This window comes from Vipera ursinii, assembly GCF_947247035.1.
Source record: "Vipera ursinii genome assembly, chromosome: Z".
In the NCBI taxonomy this organism is placed as follows: Eukaryota; Metazoa; Chordata; class Lepidosauria; order Squamata; family Viperidae; genus Vipera; species Vipera ursinii.
The window spans coordinates 37,612,827-37,635,117 of NC_139517.1; the positions used below are offsets into that span (position 1 = coordinate 37,612,827).

A 22,291-nucleotide genomic window follows, 5' to 3' on the forward strand; every position below is an offset into this window, starting at 1 on the left:
GCCCATCCACTACCCAGCAGATTTTGTAAGGGGTGAAAATACCTAAAGAAATAATGCACATTAATCAATTATAAGCATGCACTTCACATTAATTAGGTGCTGTAGGATTCTCAGAAATAATGAATCTTGGGGTTTGACAAGTGTGACTAGTAACCCAGGAAGCCAATTTTGAGAGTTGCAAAACAAGCAGTGTTGCATCATGGAAAGGAAAGCCCGCTTTTAATTACATGATTCCTTCCTGTAGGAAGGGTGACCCAGTCAAATCATCACTGCAGAGTTCAATATTTACACGATTTCTTTGACAATTTGGAGAAGCGAAATTGCAAAGTTGACTAGGGTTATTGAGGGTACATTGAACAAAAATAGAAACCAATAGCAACAACCAAAGGGAAGCAAAACAGAATATCAAAGGAGTTATTTTCATATGGAGGCAGAGGGAATTTCCCCCCCCCACACACACACACATTTTCAGGAGTTCATAGAAGAGAGACAGTGAAGAACCAGATTCTTGTATGGGATTGTGCTCATCCATTTGTTTAACTCTCTAGAGCCACACCTGCTTGTAGTTGCCATATTTATTTCATTTCATTTTTATTTACTTCTTCCTCATAGTTATATGGCTGCCTACCTCACAAAGTGTGACTCTGGATGATGTACAATAAAAAACCCCTATAAAATAAAAGTATGAAAAGGGCAACAATTAGAAATATTAAGGTTACACAGAAATGAAAAATATTGTACTATATGACATCAAAACGTGGGTTCCTAAGTTGCTGCAGTAAAAAAAAAGGCAGGTTTTATAGGAACAGAATTCTTCTCCATTTCCATCATGCAAATCTGGATTATTTGAGACCATCAACCCACATTTCAGCATCACTTGGGACTTTGGGAGGAAGGACTTATAAATCCAGAAACGGGGAACGGAATATTCTGGAGATGGGAATCTTTGACAATCTATAAGAATCTACAGCCTCCTTGGCCCTTTCCATGATCCCTGCATCCTTTTAAAAATCTGCCACCAAGAAGCTCAAGCAGCAAATCACCAATTTACATCCCCTCCCTTTGAAATGCCAGGAAATAAATGATGTAAATATCTCTTTGTTTTAATATGAACATTTTATTTAATCCCCTACAAATGGATATGCCCCCAAAGGGCCAAGAATTCTGGGCTTGCTCCTTCCACTCACTGGTGTCACCACATCAATCAGTCCCTAGGCAGAAGCGAACCAAATCAGTTTTTGATCATATAAATTGTGGTCCAACCAATGGTAATAGAAACATGACTGGAATTTCAGTTTTTTGAGCCTGTGCAGTTTTCAATGTCACCATAGCTTGATCCTCTACCCATTTGGTTGACATGATTGTCAGGGAAAATCATGGTTAGGTGAAAGAGAGTGATTTTGAGGTCACTTGGACCTTGGCACTTTTGAACTCTCTCACCCTAAGATAAACAAACCATATTCATCCCCTCTTGTAATCTCCTGCACAGATGAATACTAGTTTTTTTGTGTGTGAATCATAGGGAAAGGGGAAGAAAGTGACTATGAATGTCGGAAGCTATAAGTACCTCCTCTTACCAGAAAATAAGAGGCCAGCGTTTCATTTCATAATTCATTTCAACCTGTGGTGGAATCTGAAAGATTGCTCCTGCACAGATTCTGCTAAATTCAACATCAGATTTATTCTTGTTAAACGAAGAGCACTGTTAAATCTAAGAAGAAACCAGAAGGCATTGCAGTTTAGGTAAGTCAACAATTATTCTTTAAAAGCTGTCAAAGAAGGCTACTTCTATGCTGTCCATTATCTAAGACTGAAAAGAGTGACTGAGGACATATATTGCTCTAAGACATGATTAGATTAACCATGGTTTTCTCACTAAACTACAATTGGTTCAATTTGCACAAACTGCCAAAGTAAACCTTGACACATATACCTCTGACATATTTCGAGCAAAGGCAGAACAGGGAGCATTTGGGAGTATCTGTTGGACAACAGTACAAACTTGATTCTTTTTGATGAAAATATTCAAATAAGGAAAATGTTTAAATTTATTAATAAGAGTGAAGCTGCACAGGACATATTGCCTAGTTCTGGAATTAGCTTTGTTATGTTTCTTAATTGCCTTTGGTGTTCTTGTAGTTGGATCAGAGTGGTAATATAATGGCATGATGTTACTGCGTTGACTAAGTGTTCTTTAGGGAGAATTCTAAAGAATTCAAAATGGCATCAGAGCACTAGCAGAAAAGGAAATAAGAGACTAGTTTCAACCATGAAATGAGTAAATTTAGAGGCACACTTTGAACTTCTCCAATAACAACTTCTTTTGCACCAAACAATTTAAGTGGAAATCATTAGTGAAGTTTTCATATGCTATTTTCATCAGCATAACCTTTTGTTTTCACCACCAGGTGTAAATTCTTCACATATCATGTTTGAAACAATATTTCAGTTTTAATTTTTCATAGCAATAAAGTAAATGGAAAACTTGTTTTGAACTTGACTAGGATAATAGGAGGAGGCTACAGTCTTGCGCACACTTATGAAGACTAAACTCTTTGAATATAGTGAGGATTCCTTTTGTCTCCAAAAGTTCAAACTGGGCACAATTATTCAAGAAATTCCTAATGGGACTTGCTATTTCTCCATTTATTACTTATATGCATCTTCATATAATCACCCAGCAATAACTGAAGGCATATAAACATTATCTTCATTACAATGGTTGAATTTTAGAAGCTACCAAGTCATTAGGAGAGAGTTTTTAGCTAAAAGATAATCATACCTGTTTTATATATATCAAAACACTAAGTATTTTGAACAGTCAAATGTCAAACATGTTGGATCCAGATTTAGTCATATTTAGATAGATCTGTTGATATCATGATCATCTTCTGCAGAACTAATTTCAAGGATCTGTTCTAAATACGGATAATTCCAGATCCAACCCATAGAATTGTAATTATCGTTATTAACTGGAGCTGACATTGATTAATTACATTTAAATAATTATTAATAATTAATGATGCTTCTTTGGTTTTCATCTTGCCTTTAAAACATTGATAATAAATGCACCTTGGCTAAGAAATATTTTTAAACCATTTCTGCAAATATCCTGCCTATCTCTCAAAGAGAGGGAATAGAGTCATTCTGGGAGAATTAATGGGATTAGCTTGGCTTGGGGACACTTTCAAAAGCCTGGAAACCCTTCTGCTTATAAGAAGCAAAGACCAGCCCAGTAGCAACCAACATCAGATGACCAGAAAGCTAATAAGGAAACTGAACAAATCAATTTCACTCGTGGCCTAAAGACTCAAAGGCAAGTTATACATATATCTGAACTTGGTATTAGATAATAGAGCCTGAATAAAATATTTAATAAATATTACATACAAAATTGAATCTAAGGCTAAGACTTGTTTATTTAATTCCAAAGATACTAAGAAATGGGCTAATCATCTTCCTTTATAGCTCTGGAACCAGGAAGTTTTTAGGAATACTAAGACAGATAGTCTTGCTTTTTCTCAGGCAATGGGAAATATTTTTTTTCTAAAATCTGGTAAGATTTAATTTGGGCCTGTTAAAGGAACAATCTCAAACAACAGTGATGTAGGAGAACTATTGAGGTTAATTCTCTCCACATTTCAAGAGCTTGGCAAAATCACAGCGACAATAGGTAAGTAGATAGCTAGGCAGACAGATGGACAGTAGATAGAGCACTATATGGAGATTTTAAAGCTCAGATTCCAGAGTGTATGCATAACCAACTTATCTTCCTTTCATTATATACATTTTGCTATAATACTATATCTTACTTCAAAGAATCCATGGGAGTGTATTTGGTGACACCTATAAAAACTCAGAATTTCCTACAGAGACATAACTACAACAACCTTTCAACTGCTTTGCAACAATAACTCCGAGCCATTGTGAATAATGGTTCTATGGCATAAATTCTTCACTCTCAAAGGTGACATTTGAAACAAGCTCCTATCTGTTGGGCTCCCAGATTAGTTAATGCAGATCATCAAGTTTTACTACTGGCAGCTGGCTTCTGGGAAACAACACTAGGGCCATCTGCTTTAAAATGCTTGTCATTTAAAATTTCCCATAATGCCCTGAAGTAGCTTCAGTCATATGTCTATGGAGTTTCTCAGTGATCTAAGTCATGGTTGTCTCAAAAGTGCTTTTTTTCAAAAGACAACTGGACTTTGTTTTCTCCTTGAATACATTTTGCTTCTCGTTCAAGAAGCTCCTTCAGCTTCAGAAGCTTCTTCAATGAGAAGCAAAATGTCTTCAAGGAAAAAACAAAGTCCAGTTGCCTTTTGAAAAAAAGAGCTTTTGGGATAGCTTCAGTCAGGCATCATGGGAAAGAGAAATAAAAAAATAATAATAAGTTCATTTAATTTAAGGATAAAGGTCTGCAATTTTGTGTTACCTTTAATCATGGATTGTATAAGAATGCATATGATATATTTGTTTATTTTTATTTTAATAACTGGAAGTTACAGATACATTGATTGATGACATTAATTTTCTCAACAGTAGATACTTGTCGATTTCTCCTAGAAAAGCCTGAAACTAAAAAAAATAGATTATAGAAAATGGGATGGTTAGGGCAAGCCATGGCCAGAGAGATCATGTCAGGGAGGTTTCTTGAAGATGAGAGTGCTTATAGCTATGGGGGAAACAAAATGCTCTATGCTTGTCCTGATAAAACTAGAGTTTTCACTATCTGTCCCCAGTCAAGAGGAGAGGTATGTTTTCTCTCTCTTTAGAATTGAGGATAGACTTGTTTACAGCTGTACTGGAGTTTTCCTCTGCATTGTTTTAATTGTCAAACAATCCTCTCCTACTAATATGACAGGTTTGAAAACTTGTGGGTCTGGTCTGTGTATGCATGTATCAGAAGTTAATTGGGTGACTTAGGTTAACTCTTCTGATTCAACCTTACAGTACAAAGTAAAAAATGAAGCTACTCAATGAAGTAGACTGGAGATCAGGGGACTGGAGGCTAAAACATATAAGGAAAGGTTGCTGGAATTGGGTATGTCTAGTTTAATGAAGAGAAGGATTTGACAGCAGTGTTCCAATATCTCAGGGGCTGCCACAAAGAAGAGGGAGTCAAGCTATTCTCCAAAGCACCTGAAGGCAGGACAAGAAGCAACAGATGGAAACTAATCAAAGAGAGAAGCAATCTAGAATTAAGGAGAAATTTCCTGAGAGTTAGAACAATTAATCACTGGAACGACCTGCCTCCAGAAGTTGTGAATGCTCCAACACTGGAAGTTTTTAAGAAGAGACTGGACAGCCATTTGTCTGAAATGGTATAGGGTTTCCTGCCTGAGCAGGGGGTTGGACTAGATGACCTCCAAGGTCCCTTCCAAAATAATAATAATAATAATAATAATAATAATAATAATAATAATAATAATGATAATGATAATAATAATAATAATAATAATAATAATAATAATAATAATAAAAAACAGTAGTAGTAGTAGTAGTATGACTTCACCCTGCAGTGGATTGATTCAGGGTGCTGCTGCTGCTGCTGATTTCTTTCGTCCTTTCTTTCAGGTTGTTCAAGATCTCCTTGCCATTACCATTTCTGTTCCATTTGTCCATTGGTGGAAAAAATGTTTAAAAAGCTAGCCAAACAGCTTATACAAGAACTGGATTCTGATGGGAAACTGATTCCTGTGAGCAGCCTGGCACAAAATGATGGTTTTCAACTTCTCTCTTTGGTGACTAAAAAGCCCTATAGATGGCCTTGGAACAATAGAAAGTATTCCCCAATCTCTTTCAAACTGGCAGACATAGTCCAAGAAGAAGCAATAATGGAAATAGGTATTCTTGTTAAAATTAATTCATAGACATCATTCTGGATAAATTCTGTCTGGACAGTTTTCTGTGAGCCCTAGGACCAAAGGAGAAACACAGTGGTCTCTCTGCAACCACACCCAAATTGTACATCAGGCTCACAGATTTTGTACAGTCTGTGTAGATTCCTCTTTTGATCTGAAGACCATGCCTTTGTGGTTGTTTTCCAGATTCAGATGTAATCCTACATGCAAACATTGCACTAAGACATAAATCAGGAATTACAAATCACAGTGGCAAGATTCATGCAACTTGCTAAGCCAGAACCAGTGTTATATATGAATTCAGTGAATTGTGGTTATTTCTTATTTGAAAGGAATACGGGCATAGAAAAGAGAGGGGAAAATGTGTAAGCTTTGCTCCAGTGGGTTTGACCATGCTAAAACAATTAGAATATATTTTGAGCATTGTATTTTGCTTGCTTTCAATTTTTTTTTAGAATGGAAACATTCTGAGCCACTTTTGTTCTCTACTAATACATGCCATAAATCTGGAGGACAGCTGAATTTTAAGATACGGTCTACAGAAGTAGATGTTGGTGGATTGACTTTAGCTTGCTTGAATGCCTCTCCAGTACATCTTAGAAAAACCTATGTGGACCCAGGAGAGCTGTGGTGAATATGGCTTTGCTTATTATTACACAAGGGTGTGACAAGAATGGAAGAATGGGAACTGATTATTAAGTAGTTAGCATTCCTGAGAATTGTACATAAAAAAATGTCTGAAAAACATTCATAATCCAACCGTGAAGCACAAAGGGGAAACTGGATTTCGGTATTATTAAAAGCTGCAGAAAGGGATAAATAAATGGCTTTGACCTATCTGCTGCAATCTATTTGGAAACTTTATGAATTACAATGAAATGAGTGGTAGTTATGGTGCATCGGCAGAACTCCTATAAATCTCTTGAGACTCATTCAGGCGAAAGTACTGGTGTATAACGTTCAGGGTGACTTGTGAGAGGGCTTTATCATCTTGATTTTCATTTGAATGGCCTGTCTAAAACACATAAAACTACCCACTGTATAGAGGAAATTCAGTGAAGATCAGTCAAGGCAGTTTCCCTCAGTATTTCTGTGCCCTTAGGTGATGGGAAGGATCAGAAAAGAAAATGGGAAGTTTTTGCCAATTCTCTGAGATTTAGGGGTCCTAGCTTCCAGGACTCAATAATGCAGCTTGTTGAAAACAAGCAAAATGGGGGCAGCAAGGATTCTGTTACGTAGAGCAATAAGTCTTTAAAAGCCTTTATACTTAGGGAAGGGAACAGTAGAGCAATTGCTTTGATCCTAATTTAGAGCCCTGCTGTGTTCCTTTTTTTATGCTCTGTCTCCACTTAAGGCAGGGGTTCCTCACCTCTCATCCTTCCCAGTCTCCCTTCTGGGGGTTCAAGCATTTCTGTGTTGATCTCAATCTGCTGAAAACTGTTTCTGCTGGCCAGATAAAGGCGTTGATAAATGGGAAGACAGGGTAATTAAACATGGAGCTGAACTTAGCTCCAACTTGTTCCTTTCAGGGCATCATCTAAAATGGAACAGTTTGTTGTAGAGAGGAGAACTTTCTTATCCACTGTACCCATTACTGCAGATAGTAAAATGCTTGAGGCCAGTCCTAGCCCAGGTGGAAGGATTTCATTCTGAAGCCTTGGATGGTCCCACAGCATAGAATAAAGTTTCCAGGAATAGCAGGAGAAGTTTCAGAACTCTGACCGCATTGTAAGAACTGTAGCTGTGACCTTCTTGCATTTTGTCTGTAGGAAGAGAGATATATCTCTCAGTGTTATCCAGAAAACCTACCCTAAACTCCATTTGTACATTGTGACAGAAGTTTTGGAGATAACAGAGCCCTTTCTCATTGAAGAGATTGCCCAGACAGGTGGCAAGGGGGGAGTTTCTGCAGTGGACATACTTAAGATCCAGGTGTGGTTATCATTTTTGGCTTCCTCTTTTTGCTGTTTCTTGCTTTTTAAATGAACAGGTTAATGGCTAAAGGCACTGCAGAATCATTCCTTAAAGAGGAGTTGGTTGCTTACCAACAGTTGTGGGCTTTTTATCTTTTTCATAGGAATAAGATGCACAAACTAAACCTCTCTGACCAAAACATGAGCTCAGCCCCTAGGGCCTTTATAACTGCCATAAAACTTAATTTAAAATGTGAGGTTAGGAAGGAAATGGTTTATTTAAGTAGTAGCAGTCTAACCGGGCTGACCTTGAAAAGTTAAAGAAAGCTAGGCCTAGATTAGTAGGCTTAGCCTACAGGACAGGAGATCAGCAGGAATTTCCAAGATAATAAAAAAAGTTAATAAAATAAATAAAATCCAGTGAAAGGTTATTGCAAACCACTTCCACACAGTGGCCAAAGCAAAACAAAATAAAACCCAATCCTATATAGATGAATATTAAGCTTCACTTGAACAAAACATTTCTAGGAAACATGTTTAATGCATTGAGAATAGCATATGACCTGTTTCTTTTGATCTTGGGTCTTCTGCTTTTAGGAGCATGGTATGGCATGAAAGACCAAAAATGGCTCCTGGTACTACATATGTATATATGCCTTGCCTTATAGCACACAGGGAAGCCCTTTATTGACAGCTTTTGGGAGCACAATCAATAATGTGGCAGACTGAAATGTAAGGAATAGGCAAACTCGAAGCATAAAAATTCACTGAAGAAGGATTAGTACACTAGTGTAACAGTATATTGTAGCTTTATGTTTCATGTGTGTTCGTGTGTGTGTATAGAATGGACTTGTAGGAAAGATAGATTTTGGAAAGTACATGTCATCATAAGCAGATGCACTGAATAAAGAAAATGGAATGAACATTTATTTCATTTACTGTATTCCAAAGTGAATGTAATAAGGTCTGCTGGAAGAGGAGTAGTGCTCACTACTTACATTTAGATAAAAGGGGTTCCTGGCTGGCCATAGCTGAAAACAAGATGGGTGGGATGCATTCTCATGAACTTTGGCAGAACTCTTTTGTCTCCATGTGGTAACCTTAGGGCTATGAGTTTCCAGTTAGACAACTTATGATTGATCATAAGTGTGGAATTATCATTGCCTGTTTTCTATAAGATGATGAGAATGCCTATACATTGCTAGCTTGCTTCCTTCACAATCTGTGACTTGGTTTAGGGTAAGGCATTCTTAACATCCTGTGCTCAAATCTACAGGGTCAACACACGACAATGAAAAATAAATCCATGCTAATTCCTTTTGGTACAGTGATGGCATATGGAGTTGAGAAATTCCAAATCTGTGAAGAAGACCCTGGTGCGTGAAAAATATTGGGCTGATTTGTTTGCCATACTAAAGGTCAGGCATCTTTCTGTTCATTCTAATTTCTTTGCATTTTTGTCTTCTGTAGTTTATCTCAACCAGAGGTTTCAGACAATGTTGGTTCCCTCACTCACTTATGATGGTATGTTTGATATATAGGCTTACAAAAATATGTGTATGAAAGTTAGAAAAAGCATGATTGTTTGTGGAGCTATCTAAGCAAACAAACAAACAAGATAGATCTGTGAACCAAAGATCACACAAGATGATTTTTAACTGTGAATAAAAGGTTAATTTTGCAAAAAAAAAAATCCTAGACTATAATGTGGTTGATTAGTTTGCAGCTCAATATATGATGTGAAGTCACCAAACACTATTAAGTGATTAGAAAACTGGGTTAATTCTATAAACCATAGCTAAATTAAGTGAATTTGCATGAAGTCTGGCTAAGGAGGAAACAGACAGAAAGATGTCTGGGTTTCCATGTCAACAAAATGCTCCCGTTAGTCTAGTCATCCAAATGTAGCATGGCACTACAGCTTCATAGTTTTCCTGCAATCCCCAATTAAAGTGGGACAATGTGCAAGAGTATTATAAGAATAATAAAACTATGGCCTTCTACATAGCTAGCTTAATGAATGACACTGTGAAGTAATGTCACAAGGTGTGTACTTGGGTTATCACCAATATGTAAGAGGTGGACTTTATATTGAATATTATATTTTATTTTTATCTCTTTCCTTTTGAGGCATTAATGGCCCTCCAAATGTTGCTGAACTATAATTCCTAGCACTTCCCATTACTGACCATGCTGTAAGGAATTTCTGGGAGTTATATTTTACCATCATTTGGAAAATCACACGTTCTCTACCTAATTTGAATCTCTTTGTACAGGATAACTACTAGTATTATATATGTCTCTGTTGAATTTCCAAATGTTGTGCAATACTAGTTTAGTTGAAGCTTGGAGATTTTTAATCTTTTGGCTCTGGGTCAATAAAAAAATAACGTTGAGTAAACAGTATGTCCGAATGTTACTCTTTCTTTACCTCTTCCAAAGAAGGAATACTTCAGTTTCTTCTTCTGCTTAATTTCAATCTAATATTAATTTTCCTCTTTTCATTTTAGCATTCCAGAGTGAACTGGGAACTTCACTCACAGGCAAGTTATTACTGAATTTTGATTCACTATTGGGTTTGATCTCCCCAATAGTGCAGATCTCTTCAATAAAATCAGTAATGTCTCTCCATCAGAAGTGCCAGTTAGATGGCATACAGACACTCAACAATATGGGTCACAGCAGTTGTACAAAGTGTTCTCTAGGTTTTTTTTTAAACTAAAAGTTCAACTGAAATGATGCTGCTCATAATCTTAACGAAGCAAATAATCTTTAGCTGTCCAGCAAGTGCAAGATGCAGTTAAGGAAGAATATGAGCCACTGTTATGCCAGACCCAGCCTTTGAAGAAGAACCTTTTGGAATCCTTTGAGCTTTACCTACAGAACAGAAATGTTTCCACTGTACGGTCCATGGTATGTTCCTTTTTTTTGGCTGTTTGATGACTTAGAGCTCTTCACCTGTGCTGTAGCATCCTGTGTAAATATGGATTTATTTATTAGGCTTGTACCTTGCCTTTATCATTTTTATAAATAACCAGGTGAATATTTGTAATAATCCTTCCTCCTCCTCCTTTTCCTACAACCACCACAATCATCCCTTTATTTCTCCATCCCTTTGCCTTATGTCAGTCATCCCTCCACCCTTTTCCTAATATTGCAAGCAGATTGCTCCAACCACATATCTTCTGGATGTGTTGGGAAAGGAGGTATCACCATTCTCAGCTAGTTTGTGAACTGTAGTGACAGCGCATTTGGAAGACTGTTTAAGTCATTTCTCCATGAGCATCTTCCATTCATACAGCCATCAGGTTAAAATAACAATAGTGAGAATGAGCTTTACATCAATTAAGGATGGCTGGATGATGCTCTGAAAATACTTAACATATTTTGAGATGTTGCCCAAAGAGGAGAATATCTCAAGAGCTGCACATGCAGCAGAATGAGGTCATCATATTTGAAGCAAGTATGTAGTCTGTACTGCTTTAGGCATGAGTAGGAGACACGATTTTTGAAAATACACCCTTCTGTCAGTACAAATCAGCCTCCTTGTAAGGTCAGAAAGAGTTCTCCACAAATAGGATTTTTTCATGAACTTCTATTGCTACTGGTAGTTGTAGTTGTTACTATTAAGTAAGCTAAAAGTAAGTCAGAAAAAGCAGATTCCCCCCCCCCAGATTATAGATCATGCTGCCCCAGAAATAGGTCTGGCTGCTTTGTTTTTTGTCTTCCAGAATACCCTAAAAATTCTTTTTTAAGTGAATAGATGGTAACTGAGGAAGAATGTTTAATTATATTATTCTGTTTTGAGTTTTCATTTATGGATTGTTTATGTATATATTTATTGTTTACCACACATGATTGATTAGGGTGATATTAAAATGAGGTACATAAATAAGTCCATCAATATAGTTATGAATTGGAAAATCAGGTATATAATTAAACCAATTGTAATGTAGTGGGTCCGACGCAAGGATGAGACGCCAGCCGGAGTACAGGTTCAGCTTTTTATTGTAGGGGTCCATACTGGGGAAGCACGGGCTACCTGGCCTCCTTATATACCTGGCCAGGTAGGCGGCTAGCCAATGGGGTTGGCCCTAGGTTTCCCGCTGGATGTTAGGTTTTCCTGCCAACCGTCCAGGCCAACTCCCCCTAGTGGCCGCTGGTATGTAGGTGACCTGCACCTGGATACATAACACCAATCCTGCATATCAATACAAATTGTGAAACAGGGGGAAAGGATCTAAATAAAAACTCTCCCTGCTAAGTTTACTCTTTTTTATTTTTTATTTGCAGGACCATTTTTACACAGGGAAGGACAGGATCTCTCCTCGTGCTTTTTGAAGCTGTTTGAAGTGGCACCATCCATTCCATTATCTCAGGTCTCCTCAAATTCTTTTGCTGCTTCTTTAGATTGTTATGCGTGGAATCCTGTCCAGATTAATTTCTGCCTGAATGTTTAGTCTAAATCTCTATTACCAGCACTACCACTTTGCTCCAACTTCCTGTTTTTAACTGCATATCTTTTGCCTGTTTCTCCAAGCCTACTTCTACCCAGATGCATTTTCTCAGCTCCTGTGAAAATATGTTCCAAGAACCTCTTGACTGCTCCATAGCAGAACATAATTATTCTCAAAATTTGTGAACATTTGCTCATTTCTTTATTAGATTTATATCCTTTTTTCCCCCTCTCGGAGCTCAAGGTGGTATACATTGCATGCTTCTCTCTCTCTAATTCTTTTCCTACAACATTCCTGTGAGCAGGATTGAACTAAGATATAGTAACTGGGCCCAAATCATGTATCAAACATTCGTGGCTGAGGTCAGGTCTGAATCACAACACCACAACCATACTGGGTTTATTATGTGGCAATTCTCTATTTCACCCCTACCTGACTGACTGATTGCTATAAATTTTCTCCCACCAGCTGGAGCTTTCCATGGCAAGTAACAATGCAGATCGCTCCATGTTGGAGTCATTAAAGGAGGAACTCTGAGTTCCAGTGGAAATGCTGCTATCCTACTTAGGGATTTTCCAAGACACTAAGAGAGGAGAAAACCAAGATCTTTGGGGACCAATGCACTTCCTTTGCTCTTCTATAGATGGTACAAGAAACTATTGTTTGGATGTTGTTGTAGTTATATGGTGCTCTTGGCTTTTTTCAAGCTTTGAAGGTACGCCTGCGCCTGGCTCAAAACCTAGCAGGTCATTTGATGAGACATTTGAATGTTGCTGTTGTATTACTTCTTCAGTACTTCATGCACAATTTATAGCAATTTGTTTCAATGTAATATGTATATATATATATATAAGAACAATAATCTGTAAATTGTAATTCAGTAGATTTTGTGTCTTTCAAATGAGAAGTCTGAAGCTGGAAGAAAAGGATTTTTAACAGTTAAATTAAATACGGAAGAAACACAACTAGCCATACTTTCTTCTGCATATATGCTAGTATAAGATTAAGTTTGGCTAATCCAATTTCTCCCCCCAAACTGCCTCTGCCCAGCCTGAATTCCAACACAATCTTTTCAGCCTAGTTCAAAGAGTTGTGTTGTTTCTTTGTCATATTTTTAACCACTGCCATTAGATAAATATATTTATAAAATGGAGCAATATGATCTGGGCACTTATTATACAGATCGACACTGTTCTATTTGTATTGGCTCTCCAGACAATACTATGGCTGGCTGGCTGGCCAGGTGGTTGGCTGGCTGGAGAAAGAAAAGAAGAAGAAAGAAAAAAAGAAGAAGAAAGAAAGAAAGAAAGAAAGAAAGAAAGAAAGAAAGAAAGAGAAAGAAAGAAAGAAAGAAAGAAAGAAAGAAAGAAAGAAAGAACAGATGGAACTCCTAGTTACTTCTAAATCCCTCTAGGGTTGATTCTACACCAAAGCCTCCTAGTTGCCTAGGCACAGTTGTACCAGCTGTTTTTTTTGTTGTTCACAGCACCCACTGCTCTGTGATTGTTGTAATAAATACAGTACCAAGTTTTATGTGGATGCCCACTGAAAAATAAGAATTTCCACTGATCTGAAAGTCTAACTTACTATTTCTGTTATCAAAGAACAGGAATGGAGCACATCTGTAAATTCCTAGCCTACAAATGCTTTCCCTCATCCCAAGTCTGAAGTGAAGAAAGAGTAATGCTGTAAAGCTGGTTCTGTAACAGAAACTACAATCAGTAGCAAAGAAGTAATAAAAGACGCTTTGGGAAAAAATTATATTCTGGAGGCAACAAAAAACTGTGAGGTATCAGGAAGAAGAAGAAGAAAAATGAGTGTAGATAAGCTTCACATGTGAAAACATCATGGTATGAATGATACTTGTCTCTGTTTTTCCATTAATAGATTTAGACTATGAGATGATGCTCCTCTTACAAAAAATGTTGAAAAAGAAACAACTGGCCAAACCAATGGATATGGTGAGCTCTTATTGCCTTAATTTTTTGCTGTTGTCTTTTTCTAATCTGCTGTAATATACAATGCTTTTTCAAACTCATACCTAACATGCATGCCTAAGAAAGCAGGTAGCCAAAACTGATGTTCTTCATCAGAACTCCATTGAGGTTTTACGTAAGGGTATATTTTGTTAGATGTTTTGTGCCAGCCATGGCAGTTCCCCCAAAAGGTCATCAGATGGGAGCAAAGAGGCTTCTTTGCTCCCACTGGTGGGTCAGGGGTCCCTGGCCCCTGCAGCCCCATTGCGAGAGAGTTTTATGGTAAGGGAGGGGCTGAGACCCCCCATAAATACCTCTGCTCAAGGGGCTGCTCGCTGCTTGCTCTGTTCTCTTTGTTCTCTCTTCTGCTTGCTAATCCATCGGCTCGACCCAGGCATGGATGCCTCCATGCCAGGGAGCTCTTTCTATTTACTTTATCGTTAAATAAAGCTTTGATTGATTGCATCCCCGTGTGATACCTTTCACTTGGAAGCACCTTAACGAACATCGACCTCGTGAGACCATCTCACAAATTTAGGCAGAGATGTGCCAATTCCTTGGAAGATATTGATTCTCAGTTAAAAGGGAAATGCTCTGTTTGCAAATTAGGCATCCTAGTACCCTTGTTGTCACTAGAAGCTCTTCTGCCATATGCCAAATCCTTTTCAGAACATTGTTTTCATTTATTACATTTTTAAGAACCACAGCTCCTGCTGAGAGAGCAATGAGTCAAAGGTGTGGCTTTGTCAGCTCTGGTGAAGAAGCAAAAAATGGCAGGCTGTTTTTCCCAGGCTCCAGTTTGTCGCATAGAATTCCAAGTAGAATGTCCTGATCCAATCATAGGTTATTTTCCATGTCTGGCAGGACTTTGAATATTATACTTAGGAATGACTTGATGGTGAAAGTTGGAAGTCTTGAAATTTCTGTGCCGTGGCTTGGGGGTTTTGGCAGGGAGACTGTTTTGAAGGCCAGGCAAAGAAGGAAGCCTGTGTGAGTTTCTTCCTTCAATATAATTAAGTACAAAGCCATGTGAAATGATCTGTCAGGGGCAAAGAGGACTAAAGAAGGACTATTTGCCCTTGGCCTCAAGCTCAAAGGAAGCATGAAATGTAGGTCATTCATTCATTCATTCACTCATTCATTCACTCATTCATTCATTCATTCATTTATTCATTCATTCATTCATTCACCCACCCACCCACCCACTCATTCATTGAATTTAGAAACTACTCATCTCCCTAATGGAGGAACCCTGCATGCGTACAAATAAAATATAAAAACATAAAACTGTACATAAATATTACATTAGGAGGAAAAGTTAAAATTTAAAGTTAAAAAAGCAGGGGTAGGCCTTCAAGAGGTTAACTAGTTTCATCACTGTAGACATCTCTGTGAGCAAGACATCAGAGCCAAATTTCCAGATATTTCTGAGGCCAGGAGGGTGGGACCCTGCCTCACCTCTGGAGCAGAAACGTTCCACAGGGTGGGGGAAATGGCAGAGAAAGTTTTCTTCCTGGACTCTGCACGTCAAAATTCTTTAACTGTTGGGGTTCATGCCTGAGCTGGGGGGGGGGGTGGCGGGGTGGTGGTGGAGGATGGACTGATCTAATGGGGCAAAGATGGTTCTAGGCCCCATGCCATGGTTATAATTAGCACTTTGGATCTGGAAGCAGGTCAGCATCCAAAGTAGCTTGCACAGAAGAGATATTACATGTGCCATCCTTGGGGCACCCACAATTCCCCATGAGGTCACAATATGTACCAGTTCAAGCTTCTGGATATTTTTCAAGGATAGCCCCATATAGACTGCATTGCAATAGTCCAAATGGGATATGACACGGGTGTGAGTGACTGACTAAAAAGCCTTCCTATCCAGTAAAGGACATAACTGGTACACACAGCATGAAGTTGAGCAAAAGCTCTCCTAGCCTGCCAGCTATTCTTCGAGTAGGAGTTGTAAATCCAGGAGAACAGCGAGGTTATATACTGGGACTGTCTGGGACAGTGCAATCCCATCCAGTAATTAGATTATGCCTCCTTTGTTTTTAAATTATGTTTAAAAAGATTATCTAGTTGTAATCCAAAACATTTATTTGGAAAAGGCTGCTGTATGAGAGATCCAAAATAGGAGGCCTCCATCAGTTTCAGCATTTGTGATTTGGAATCATGACTAGCCTGGGTGATAATGAGCTGCCCAACCCAAAATTTAAAACTAGGAGAAGATCTCATGATTATCGCTGCAGTTTCTATTGATTCTATCTCTGACTAGCCAGTTACCTGCATTTGTAAATTGGTCTTTTCATTCTTTTTCTCTCCCACCCCTTCTTTTCCTTTTTCTCTTTCATTTGTTCTCCTGCTTCACTTCTAAAGATGGAACTCATTTTGGAAAGGATTCTTTCCGGTGAAGAATGTGGCACTTTCACTCTTCCATGCCATTCCCTGATGGAGGAGGAAATTGATTAGAACCTTGATATGCTGCAAATCTGGGGCTAGATTTAGACGTTGGGGAAAATTCCATCACCTGCCCGTGGAATAATGACGTCTGCTCAGAATTGGCTGCTCTATACTCCAGCTTGAATGCCCTGAAGATCCTAAGGGGATGAAGGAGGAACCAATATAGATTCTAAAAAAGACAATGTTTTTGTGACTGCAAAAGATCAGCCAGACTGAACTAAAACTAATGTTTCAAAAAAAATAGTAGTTAGCGGTTCAAAACACCTCTTCAGTTTTAGTTAGGCTGATATTTTCCATTTCCTTATAGGAAATAACAAGAAGTAATAAATTGTGGATATTAGCTGCTGAAGAGTTTCCCACCTGATTGCCTACAATTTTCAGTAATTTTCCTATATTATATATTTTCCTATATTATAATATTTCCTATATTAAGGATGAGTTGCATCCTTAGGGCTAAGGGGCTTGAGCAGGTTCGAAGTTAGATTTTAAATTAACTACATTTTGATTATTGCAAGAGTCTTGGAAAAAAACTGAGGAACAACTACATAGGGCCGCCATTGAAAAGTATCTGCAAACTTCAGGCTGGTGTAAAGTACAGCAGTGTCAGCACTTATGTGTGTTTCTGGTTTCTGCTTTGCAAGCCACATTGGTTACTAGTTTGTTTTCAGATCCAATTCAAGGTGCTTAAATTGACCTTTAAAGCCCTTCATGATATGGAACAGAGTTATTTAAGGTGGAGTTCTCCAACCTTTCCGGGTTGGCAGCCTGGAGAGGGGGAGGGGGGAAAAGAGGATAGTTTTGTGGGAGGGGCAGGTGCACTTATGCTTGTGCAAGTGGGGTCGAGAGTACCCATGATGCTCGTGTGAGTGAGGCCCTGAGCACCCCTGATGCTTGCACGCGGGAGGCCCTGAGCTGTTGCAATGCTCATGCAAGTGAAGCCCCAAGCACCTGTGTTACTTGCATGAGGTGGCTCCATTATTTTTAACATCCCTTCATCTATTACTTTTTGTTTTAGTTTATTTTTATATTTTAATGTATTTATTAACTGTTTTAGCAATGTTGTATGCTGCCCAGAACTGCTATCTTGTGATGTGGTTAGCTATTTAAACTAATTTAAATAAATAAATAAATAAATAAATAAATAAATAAATAAATAAATAATTCAAACTATTGTATTTGATTGGTCATTTCGCTAACATAGAATGAAGGCTATTGCTAAGCACATTGATTTGTGCTTAAAATTGTAAGCCGTCCTGAGTCTTCGGAGAAGGGCGGGATATAAATGGGATTAAAATAAAAAATAAATAAAAATAATGCTATGTGTGGACATTTCATTCATTTTATGTGTTACAAGCTTATGATATTCACTCCATAGATTTTCATATATCATAGGAGGAGGTGATGAGAAGAGCAAATAAAATAAAATGGTTTTACTTTTCAAATGGTATTGACATCCATATCCTACAACTGGAAGTTGTTATTGTTGCTGTTGTCCAGCAGTGTAGATGTGTTTGGTGTAGCCATGTTTATTTCTGACTTCATCTATTATACTAATGAGCCTCAGATAAAAGGATAGAGAAAAATCTTTCCTAATTAGTACACTGTTAAATTTTTAAAAATCCAATAAAAGCTTAGTTTCAAAGACTATAGTCAGAGTTTAGGCTCATTGATCATCCTCTAGTATACATCATGGTTTGTTGTTAAACATAATTTTTGAAGACTTCAACACAAAAGTAGAATTCTTAAATCACAATGGGTCAGTCTGCACATCAAAAGATATGGCTTAGAGCTGTGATTTTCAAATTCTGTTTCCTGGAACCCAAGGGTTCTGTAAGAATCAGTCAGGAGTTCAACATGAAGTTGCCATTTGTATTGTGTGAAATTTATTATTACAACATTAATTGAAAAGTTTTGTTCAAATAAAATGTATTACTTTAAATGTATTTATTTATCTCACCACTAGCTTAGAATTACTTGTGAAGTGAGCGAATTCCTAAATCTTACAATTCCAAGAGACAGGTTGCATCACCAAGGCACTGATTTGATTTCAGAAATGGTAATATCTGAAACTAGAGGCGAACACTTTATCCATCTTCTTTTTGGATGATGATCAGCAGCTGCCTTACACATGACCTATGTAATGAGCTTCATTACAGTTTCAACTGAGAGTAAAATGCCCCAATCTGTTTGACTACCAGACTCAGCATGAAACTTGGAAAAAATAAATAGCACATTCCTGATTGAGAAGATGCTTTCCAGCCAGCTTCAGCCCTACCATTATCTTTTACACTTGTTTGGAAAGTCCTATCCCTACTTGCAGTTTACTATGATGATTTCATGCCTAAGGATCCCTCATGATTGCAAGATAAAATAACTGTTCATATTCTGATATAAAAGTGTTTCTCCTCCTTATGCCGGTCTAGTCTCTTCATAGATTCTGGTATTCTGTAATACTTTGTCACCCCTTACTTGGAAATAAGGTTAGTTCTTGTAGGCATGATCAGTGAAGTGGTCTCAGAGTGATGAAAGCCTGCCTCATCCCTCTAACCCAGATGTGTCAAACACAAGGCCCGGGGGCCGGATCTGGCCCACAAAGTGGTTTCATGTGGCCCGTGAGGCCATCCTGGAAACAGTGAGGGAAAAGGCCCCACTGCCTTGGCCCTGGCCCAGAGACCCTCCTTCTGCCAGAGACCCTCAGATCTGTCCCACTCCTGCCCAGGCCCTCATAGGCACCCTTGATGCAAACGATGTAGAGCTGGCCACACCCACCCAGTAGGCCATACGCACTCTAGCCATGCCCACCCAGGCCACGCCCACGCTGGCTATACCCACCCAGCCCCCTGAGGGCAACTGCAATGCTGATGCGGCCCTCAATGAAATTGAGTTTGACACCCCTGCTCTAACCACTAGCAGTATCTGTCACAGCTTTTTCCTCTCCTGGTGTTTGCCCTTTCCATTTTTATTTTGGTTCTTGAGTTGCTTTAGTACCTCTCACCCTACTTCATTTTTTAAATCAACTTCTTTCCAGGTTTCCAATAAAGAAGAGAACAAAACACCTCTGATCTGTTATTAGAGCAGAAAACGGAGGTGTATTTGCCCAATTTGATTCTGACAGTGAAATGAGCAGATATCCACTATTTTAAGTATGAAGAAACGGAGACATACTGTATGTGTGCAGTTCTGTGCTGATGGTATTTTGAAATGGAGATATGTACATCAAAGGTGATTTTTTATCCATTACTGCAGTGTCCAGAAAATAATAAGAAAGGTTTACCTGAGTTTTTGTATCTGTTTGCCATTTTGCAGAATTTGTCAGTTTTAGTCACTTCCCCTCCCTCTCCTTGAAGTAAAATGCCAAACAGTTTTCAGTTCTCTAGAATTTATGAGCTGCCCATTTTATTTATTTATTTTTTTATGATGTCTTCCCATATCTTATTTTGGAGAAGCCCAAAGGGAGTGTAGCAGCAAGGGCTGAGAAAACAACTTAGAGAAGTCTGAACAGAGCCCTGAAATCAGTCCCATTCTATTTGTATTGAGAATACCCCATTGATAGATGCTTTATCCATTGGCTGGTGATATGCTTCAGGAGGTTAGCAAAAAATCCAGGGGACAAAATCCAAACATTTTGTCTACAGCAAGTGGCATACACACTTGGGAAAATACCCCTTGGTATTGATACAGTATAGGAACTGATACATAGAAACAGAATAGGAATTGGGATTACTGACAATGTTATTCCAGTTTTGTCTGGTGCCAGTTCAGAGATAGGTAGATAATCCTTTAACTTATTTGTGAGAAAATATTGTTTTGGCCTCCCAGGTTTCTGAATAAGGTCACGTTTACATATTCTCCAATCCAGCTTCAAGATAGTTCACCTTACAATTTATTAAGGACATGCTGTAAAACAGATCCCTCCCTCTCCCCTGAGGCTGGAGCCAAAGGAAGGTGATCCAGCAAAAAAGCAGTGTTTTCCATCAGAAAATGGAAGAAAACCACCTTAGGTGAAAACTTTTCCAATGGAAGAGGTGTACCATTAGGCTCAATTTGCCCACTGTGAGAATGCCTTCTCCCATCTGTCAGGAGTTTCTATTCTTCTGTGGCCTTTCCCCCCCCCCTTTGTCTTAGGAGATAAAATAACCAGGAAATCTCTCTATTTCAGTCAAGAAAATAATGATCTTGTGGAAAACTAACTGGGGAGTATTATGACTGTCAAATGCCAGAGACAAAGTTTCTGAAAGAAAAATACTGTTTGCTGCTCTTATTCCTGTTACCCATTTGGGCCTGATCACTCAACTAGAATGACTCTTCTGACTTATTGCAACATGGCCTTAGTGTGGCTGTGTGGCTAGACTTTCACATAGCTGAAAGGAAATTTCTTTGGAAGTGGAGTGGCAGAGTAAGCCACTTTACCAGTCTCATGCTTGATGTGTAGTAATACAAATGCTGTAAGGACTGTAGTTCTTCAAAGAGACCTTCTTTGCTTCTATTCTTAAAGAAGATGGAAAGCACATCAATGATGTCCTCTGTGGGTGTGAGGATGTGGTCTAGATGACCTTCAACTCTACTATGTGGTCTCCATAGACTTAATAGAATAGAGCTGGAAGGGAACTTGCAGGTCTTCTAGTTCAATACCCTGCTCAAGCAGGAGAACCTATACCATTTCAGACAAGTGACTGTCCAATCTCTTCTTAAAAATCTCCAGTGATGGAGCGTCCACAATTTCTGGAGGCAAGCTGTTCCACTAGTTAATTGTCCTCACTACTGAGAAGTTTCTCCTTAATTCCAGGTTGCTTCTCTCTTTGATCAGTTTCCAACCATTGTTTGTTGTCCTGCCCTCTAGTACTTTGGAGAATAATTTGACCCCCTCTTCTTTGTGGCAGCCCCTCAGATACTGGAATAATGCTATCATGTCACCCCTATTTCTTTTTTTCTTTAGACTAGCCCATCCTGCAGATGTGTGTGTGTAAAACCACTTACAGTTGCAACATCTCATATGGAAACTTCCTATGCATTTTACCACATTGTATAACTGATAATAAAAATGCCTTTAAATTTTAAATCTTTCCATTCTTTGACAATTTTTTTTCCAAATAAAGGGTTTTCTAATTTAAATTACCCAGATGCCTAGTTAACACTTTTGCACATAAAATTCAATAGTATTTCCTTCTTTCTAACCTTTTTTTAAATATTAGAACAAGACTAATGCTACTGGTTCTTGATTATTAGAGCCTGGTTGTGGAAAACCCACAATCTTTTCCAGCAGATTTTGGAGGATGATTCAGATATACTCCCTCTTTTAACTCTTTAATTATGGATTTCCAGGGGCAGTGGACCACAGATAAGGAGAAATTCCCTATGTTTCCTCTTTATTTCTTACTCTACCTGTTCTTTGTTTACAAGCTTCCTAGTCTTAGCATCTTCCATGTTGCCTTTCCTCTCTCCAATATAGACTTCCTCCTTGTAGATGCTAGGTTTTCCTGCTTATCTTCTGAATTCCTGCTAAATAAACCTTTCTTTACAATTACCATACCTGCTTCACTAATCTTGATTTGCTTTTCACTGTCTAGGAATAGGCATTCAAACGGCTTCCTCCAGTGTTTTGCTCTCCTAGCACTATTTTGCAGACC

General features: G+C 38.3%; 1 protein-coding gene across 1 annotated transcript; it reads left to right on the forward strand.

Moving 5' to 3' along the window:
* Positions 1-5,636: 5,636 nt before the first annotated feature.
* Positions 5,637-16,673, forward strand: LOC310650141 (uncharacterized protein; the record flags this gene model as incomplete). Its single annotated transcript, XM_083378977.1, is given in 10 exon segments — positions 5,637-5,847; positions 6,320-6,494; positions 7,634-7,830; positions 9,248-9,301; positions 10,288-10,320; positions 10,554-10,690; positions 12,703-12,768; positions 12,772-12,880; positions 14,122-14,195; positions 16,581-16,673. Coding segments are annotated over 10 exon segments (1,149 nt in total).
* Between the last annotated feature and the right edge of the window lie 5,618 nt (positions 16,674-22,291).